We start from the raw sequence: 7,534 nt of genomic DNA on the forward strand, positions 1-7,534 counted from the left end.
ACAGTAGAAGTGAGTTATACTGGGGTATATTATTATTACAGTAGAAGTGAGTTATACTGGGGTATATTATTATTACAGTAGAAGTGAGTTATACTGGGGTATATTATTATTACAGTAGAAGTGAGTTATACTGGGGTATATTATTATTACAGTAGAAGTGAGTTATACTAGGGTATATTATTATTACAGTACAAGTGAGTTATACTAGGGTATATTATTATTACAGTAGAAGTGAGTTATACTAGGGTATATTGTTATTACAGTACAAGTGAGTTATACTGGGGTATATTATTATTACAGTAGAAGTGAGTTATACTAGGGTATAGTATTATTACAGTACAAGTGAGTTATACTGGGGTATATTATTATTACAGTAGAAGTTAGTTATACTGGGGTATATTATTATTACAGTAGAAGTGAGTTATACTAGGGTATATTATTATTACAGTAGAAGTGAGTTATACTGGGGTATAGTATTATTACAGTACAAGTGAGTTATACTGGGGTATATTATTATTACAGTAGAAGTGAGTTATACTAGGGTATAGTATTATTACAGTACAAGTGAGTTATACTGGGGTATATTATTATTACAGTAGAAGTGAGTTATACTGGGGTATAGTATTATTACAGTAGAAGTGAGTTATACTAGGGTATATTGTTATTACAGTACAAGTGAGTTATACTGGGGTATATTATTATTACAGTACAAGTGAGTTATACTAGCGTATATTATTATTACAGTAGAAGTGAGTTATACTAGGGTATAGTATTATTACAGTACAAGTGAGTTATACTGGGGTATATTATTATTACAGTAGAAGTGAGTTATACTGGGGTATATTATTATTACAGTAGAAGTGAGTTATACTAGGGTATATTGTTATTACAGTACAAGTGAGTTATACTGGGGTATATTATTATTACAGTAGAAGTGAGTTATACTAGGGTATAGTATTATTACAGTACAAGTGAGTTATACTGGGGTATATTATTATTACAGTAGAAGTTAGTTATACTGGGGTATATTATTATTACAGTAGAAGTGAGTTATACTAGGGTATATTATTATTACAGTAGAAGTGAGTTATACTGGGGTATATTATTATTACAGTAGAAGTGAGTTATACTAGGGTATATTATTATTACAGTAGAAGTGAGTTATACTGGGGTATATTATTATTACAGTAGAAGTTAGTTATACTGGGGTATATTATTATTACAGTAGAAGTGAGTTATACTGGGGTATATTATTATTACAGTAGAAGTGAGTTATACTAGGGTATATTATTATTACAGTAGAAGTTAGTTATACTAGGGTATATTATTATTACAGTAGAAGTGAGTTATACTAGGGTATATTATTATTACAGTAGAAGTGAGTTATACTAGGGTATATTATTATTACAGTAGAAGTGAGTTATACTAGGGTATATAATTATTACAGTAGAAGTTAGTTATACTAGGGTATATTATTATTACAGTACAATTGAGTTATACTGGGGTATATTATTATTACAGTACAAGTGAGTTATACTGGGGTATATTATTATTACAGTAGAAGTGAGTTATACTGGGTATATTATTATTACAGTAGAAGTGAGTTATACTGGGGTATATTATTATTACAGTAGAAGTGAGTTATACTGGGTATATTATTATTACAGTAGAAGTGAGTTATACTAGGGTATAGTATTATTACAGTAGAAGTGAGTTATACTAGGGTATATTATTATTACAGTAGAAGTGAGTTATACTAGGGTATATTATTATTACAGTAGAAGTGAGTTATACTAGGGTATATTATTATTACAGTAGAAGTGAGTTATACTAGGGTATATTATTATTACAGTAGAAGTGAGTTATACTAGGGTATATTATTATTACAGTAGAAGTGAGTTATACTGGGTATATTATTATTACAGTAGAAGTGAGTTATACTAGGGTATATTATTATTACAGTAGAAGTGAGTTATACTAGGGTATATTATTATTACAGTAGAAGTGAGTTATACTGGGTATATTATTATTACAGTAGAAGTGAGTTATACTGGGTATATTATTATTACAGTAGAAGTGACTGGTGGTCAGTTGGTATGTAAGTTACTGGATAACGAAGTCAGCTCTAGTGGTGATATAACAGACCGTGGTGTAATAGGTGTATTACAGATACCTACCATCAACCCTGTATTACAATCTTTACAGTTTAACAGAGACCAAACTAACTTACTCTTACCTCTTAAATCTAGGTAAGTTGACAGCCTATCTAATCAAAATTAGATTATAATTTTGCATCTTTTTTATTTTCTCATATATTTAGTCTCAGTGGTAATCTAAAAAGTTTGATATGAACGATATGTCTTAATAACCTTTCATTTAACCAATCAAACCATGTCATGTAGATAGAATTATTATTTTATATTAAACTGGATCTACACGACACACTTGATTGTTTAGCAATACTACCTGGAATTATACATTATTTGTTGAATATTTTGTACTTTCAGAAAGCCATCGGGTAATAAAACAGAAACAACAACAGAAACGAAACCTATAGTTGATAGTGAACATTATCATATGGCTGTACATGGTTTACAATTATTATTAAACGATATGAATAGCTGTGATCAACCAGACTTTAATGAACCAGCTGTGTTAATTTTACCGTTACTCTCTGACTATTTTAATCATTATATATCTATGTTGAATTTGAATGAGGATAATCCTGTGTTAAACAGTCCTACTAACTCTAGTTCCTTTAAAAGTAGTAGTTGTGAGAGTTCTATTGAATCATTAACAAGTTCATTAGGTCTGTTGTTAAAGGATGGTGCCAGTTACGCTCAGAATATTGAGAATTTGACATCGACGGCATTGACAGTGTTAAAACATTTAGTGATATCTAGTACCAGTGTGAGAGGTAGTTTAATCCCCAGATTAGATCCAGTACCAGAAGATCAGAGAAGACATCATCAAGCTACTAATCCAATTTCTACAGAGGTTAGTCTTTTGACATGGGTTCATTTGTTCCATATCCAAATTGGCTTGCTGAAGATCCATCATCCAGTAATTTGAGATCCAGTGTGCTACAGGCTGTACACATGGATGATCTCAATATCAAAAAAGGAGAAAGCTTTTAAACACTATCCTTGCAAAATTTACCTTATTGTACACTGCATGGTATTGCCAGTCTTTACAATCCAGTTCAAAGTCACTTTGAGTGCAGTAGAAAAATGGAACATAAAACATGAAACTCCATTTCATTTCACTTTTGAAACGCCATTTTATTCTAGTTCTTGAAAATTCACTTTTTTCAACTATACTCTGGTGTATTTTGATATTTGCAGGAATCATCTGGAATGGAAACAGATACAACAGCCAGCTTATTTACATCCTTATCATCTACAGTATATCATAAAATAACATCATCTAATATACTACAGACTGTTATACAACTAGCTACACCTTCACTTGATGTAAGTATTAAATTGCTGGCAACTCATTAAAGGGGTTGTATGCTAGCTTCATAAACACAAGATTTGATTTAAAAAAAAGCATGTTATCCCTCTAGTACTCTGCTGTATTAATTTTTGTTAATATTGGATAATCGTTCCTTGTTTTCTAATTTGTTTGTCTAACTTCAATATCATAGCCATAGTATTGGGCCAAAATCCCAAAGAACACTATATAAAAAAGAATCATAATAAATGCTGAAAAATAAGAAACAAACATTTTGATCTGCATTTCAAAAAGGCTGTGGTACACCAGTGTAATTGATACAGTAAATAATTTTTATTTGTTCAACTTGATTTCAGAGCTCTGTGTTTAATTCTACTATTGTACGACAAGCCATAGATGTACTGACAGCTTTAGCCAGGAAAACTACAGCTTCACAGTTAGATAGGTATGTATTATCTGTAGTAAATCATGTATCAAGGTGCCTGTTTGAAAGTATAAAGAAGTGATGTCTGTAGTAAATCATGTATCAAGGTGCCTGTTTGAAAGTATAAAGAAGTGATGTCTGTAGTAAATCATGTATCAAGGTGCCTGTTTGAAAGTATAAAGAAATGATGTCTGTAGTAAATCATGTATCAAGGTGCCTGTTTGAAAGTATAAAGAAATGATGTCTGTAGTAAATCATGTATCAAGGTGCCTGTTTGAAAGTATAAAGAAATGATGTCTGTAGTAAATCATGTATCAAGGTGCCTGTTTGGAAGTATAAATAAATGATGTCTGTAGTAAATCATGTATCAAGGTGCCTGTTTGAAAGTATAAAGAAATGATGTCTGTAGTAAATCATGTATCAAGGTGCCTGTTTGAAAGTATAAAGAAATGATGTCTGTAGTAAATCATGTATCAAGGTGCCTGTTTGACAGTATAAAGAAATGATGTCTGTAGTAAATCATGTGGTATATTTTCAGCCTGGCCTGTCTGACTGGTATATTAAATAACTGTCTACATTGTGGTACAAATAGTGGAATATTAATTAGTGTTTTACAGTTAATGATGGCTTTGATACAGTTGGATAAGATACGATCTATTTTAACCAGCCAATCAGGTAGGATTATATTTCTCAACAGCCTTTGTATTTCCTGTTTAGTTTTAATAGTAAACTTCGATGTAAATCATTAGTCAAGTTTACAAATAAGGAGATTAATTTCATTAGAAATAAGGTTCTGTTATGTATGGGGTTGATATGGACACTAGTCTTGCAGATGGGACAATAAACTGAGACCATGATTGCTACTAGCAGTAGTCAATCTGTATTTCCCTCATTTGACACTTGCCCTCTTCATTAGCCTGTTCAGGTGTAGAAGAGTAACTCTATTCCATTTCTTTTCTAGAAAGTTGTCCTCTATCATCTTTATATCAATTAACAGTCAAACAACTAGACATTACCAAACCTGAACGATTACATCTTAATAAAAAAGTAAGTTAGATTTATAGGCAGTATAGGGTCATCTTAAAGTACAATGAATTCCTAGAGATTTTTAAGCTTTTGTATGTTTATCAAATACATTCAAGGCTTCAATATTGAACCATAAAAATTTTAATTAGGATCCTATTTTATGTTCTTTTCACTTTTTGTATTTCAGATTGTAGAGTTTTTGTTGAATTTTTGTTGCTATAGAAACGGAGTGAGTAGTTTAACAGAGACAACATGTATGTGTTCAGCTGAGGTTGGTCTTTTGATTTGTTTTTTTTTTTCATATCATACTAAAATATATAATAGAGAACAGTTTTGATTTGGTTTGATATATTATTTCATCTGATAACGTCACTGTAAATTATGTTGAAATGTTATGTATTTTGTTATTAAAGAGGTGTGTTATACTATAATATATTCCTTTGCGGCTTTTGTTATATGTGCACCCCTCTTCTAAATGTTGCTTAACATTTATCCCCAAAGTTATGACAATATTAATTTCTTTTTACCAGTTAACCAGAGCGTCAGTGTTAGTCACCCATTGTGTTTATGAAGATTATCTACAGTCGAGTGATGATAGATTAATAGATGTTATAAAACAAGGGCTACAACTCCTACATGTACAATGGTTATATGATAATAATGTATTAACTAATAGAGAATTACATACTGAATATATCTCAGCTCATCTGCTCACTTCATTATTAAACCTATTTCAAAAAGATGAATCTAAATACGAAAATGAAAGTAAGTCATGTTTATTTTAGGGTGACTGAGAAAAGTAGGTTGTATTTGAAAATGAGTCCCTCTTTTTGCACTCCTTTTTGAAGATATGCAAATTTAACATTTTTAGTCTGTGATTCTGTGGTGCCAGAAAAAATTGAGCACATAAACATCAGTATGGTAGAAGTTAATCATCTTCAGTTGAGGAATCTCTTTTAATGTACACCTCCAGTCAATCCTCTCTCTCTATATATACATTTATAGAATACAAGGTGTAATAACTTCTATTTGATCTAGTTATACCACAGCTTACCACCTGACATATTTATACAACGAAAAGATGAGAAGGATTGTCTTTATCATGTTATAACTTCCATTGAGGTGTCTCTTTCAATCAAAAACTTCTTCAATTGCTTTATGTTCGGAGTTTGACCAATGTTTATCTATTTTATATTTCAGTAGCCATTTTGACTGAGCTGTGTCACCATGCTGGTCTGGAAATGGAGGAAGACAGTGATGAGGAATCCATGGAGGCTGATCCTGTTCAGGCTGTTCCTGATCCTTGATCCTGTTACAACTTGATCCTGTTACAACTTGATCCTGATCCTGTTACAACTTGATCCTGATCCTGTTACAACTTGATCCTGATCCTGTTCAACTTGATCCTGATCCTGTTACAACTTGATCCTGTTACAACTTGATCCTGATCCTGTTCAACTTGATCCTGATCCTGTTACAACTTGATCCTGATCCTGTTACAACTTGATCCTGATCCTGTTACAACTTGATCCCGATCCTGTTCAACTTGATCCTGATCCTGTTCAACTTGATCCTGATCCTGTTACAACTTGATCCTGATCCTGTTCAACTTGATCCTGTTACAACTTGATCCTGATCCTGTTCAACTTGATCCTGATCCTGTTACAACTTGATCCTGTTCAATTTGATCCTGTTACAACTTTATCCTGTTACAATTTGATCCTGTTACAATTTTATCCTGTTAATGCTGTTCCTGATTCTGTTAAGACCACTACCGATCCTGTTCAGTCTATTCCCGATCCTGTCCAGTCTGTTCCGTGGCATGTTCACCAATGACCATACTTAAAAGGTGTCACAATCCTTGAATTCTGGAAACATGTTGGTGTATGAATCAAAGTGTAAAAGTCAGTTCAGAAATTCAGAAAATAAGGTTGTACACAAGGTCTTCTTTTGACTGGATGTACGAATGTTGAAGATTAGAAAGTAGTTGTTGATGAGTTTGTTGATAATTTATGTGAATAATTTGTATATTTTGTTTATTTATATATTTATGTTTTGTATATAAACTGTAAAACTCTTTATATATTTCATTGTGATCCAGAAACTTTATGGTCAGAGAATACAGGAACATATTCTGGCCCATTCTGGCACATTTGGATGGGCGCTTGAGTTCCAGTCTGAAAGCTCTGCATGTAGAGGACTGACTTGGAAAAAGCGTCTAGTCGACAATAAACCCAGGCCCCGTGTACTACAGGTTGTGCACGTTAAAGAACCTAAAAATAAAAAAAGAGCAGGCCAATGCCGCTGTCCTGGCAAAATTTACCTCTTTGCAACCTGCATAGCGTTGTCCGTCTTCATGAGCCCACATGGTGCAGAAAAATAGCACACTCCATTCATTTCATTTTTGCTTGTGGACTTATTAGAAGTTATCAAAGACTAGGTCTTATATGTTGAGGGAACTCGGTATGTATACATGATGTCTTGTATTGGTCTATTGAAATGAATTTTAACTGTTGGGCGTGATATCGGTAAGCTTAAATCCGCTTTAAATATCGCTTTAAGTACAGGTACACATGACAATCTGGTATATATCCGGTTCTAGGGTTGGCTGTCTCTGATCTCTAGTAG

At 32.4% G+C, this 7,534-nt stretch overlaps 1 protein-coding gene across 1 annotated transcript in view; it reads left to right on the plus strand.

The window, feature by feature from the left end:
* LOTGIDRAFT_239031 (hypothetical protein) overlaps positions 1 to 7,075 on the plus strand; it is a gene marked incomplete at its 3' end in the record, with an annotated part of 18,550 nt that extends 11,475 nt beyond the window's left edge. The window contains exons 5-14 of the mRNA XM_009052529.1: positions 1,559 to 1,636; positions 2,036 to 2,249; positions 2,508 to 2,997; positions 3,345 to 3,473; positions 3,813 to 3,901; positions 4,419 to 4,555; positions 4,842 to 4,927; positions 5,094 to 5,177; positions 5,437 to 5,671; positions 7,008 to 7,075. Of these exons, the coding sequence (XP_009050777.1) occupies positions 1,559 to 1,636; positions 2,036 to 2,249; positions 2,508 to 2,997; positions 3,345 to 3,473; positions 3,813 to 3,901; positions 4,419 to 4,555; positions 4,842 to 4,927; positions 5,094 to 5,177; positions 5,437 to 5,671; positions 7,008 to 7,075 (1,610 nt within the window). The remainder of the gene's footprint in view (positions 1 to 1,558; positions 1,637 to 2,035; positions 2,250 to 2,507; positions 2,998 to 3,344; positions 3,474 to 3,812; positions 3,902 to 4,418; positions 4,556 to 4,841; positions 4,928 to 5,093; positions 5,178 to 5,436; positions 5,672 to 7,007) is intronic.
* Between the last annotated feature and the right edge of the window lie 459 nt (positions 7,076 to 7,534).

Source organism: Lottia gigantea (genome assembly GCF_000327385.1).
Source record: "Lottia gigantea unplaced genomic scaffold LOTGIsca_186, whole genome shotgun sequence".
Lineage (NCBI taxonomy): Eukaryota > Metazoa > Mollusca > Gastropoda > Lottiidae > Lottia > Lottia gigantea.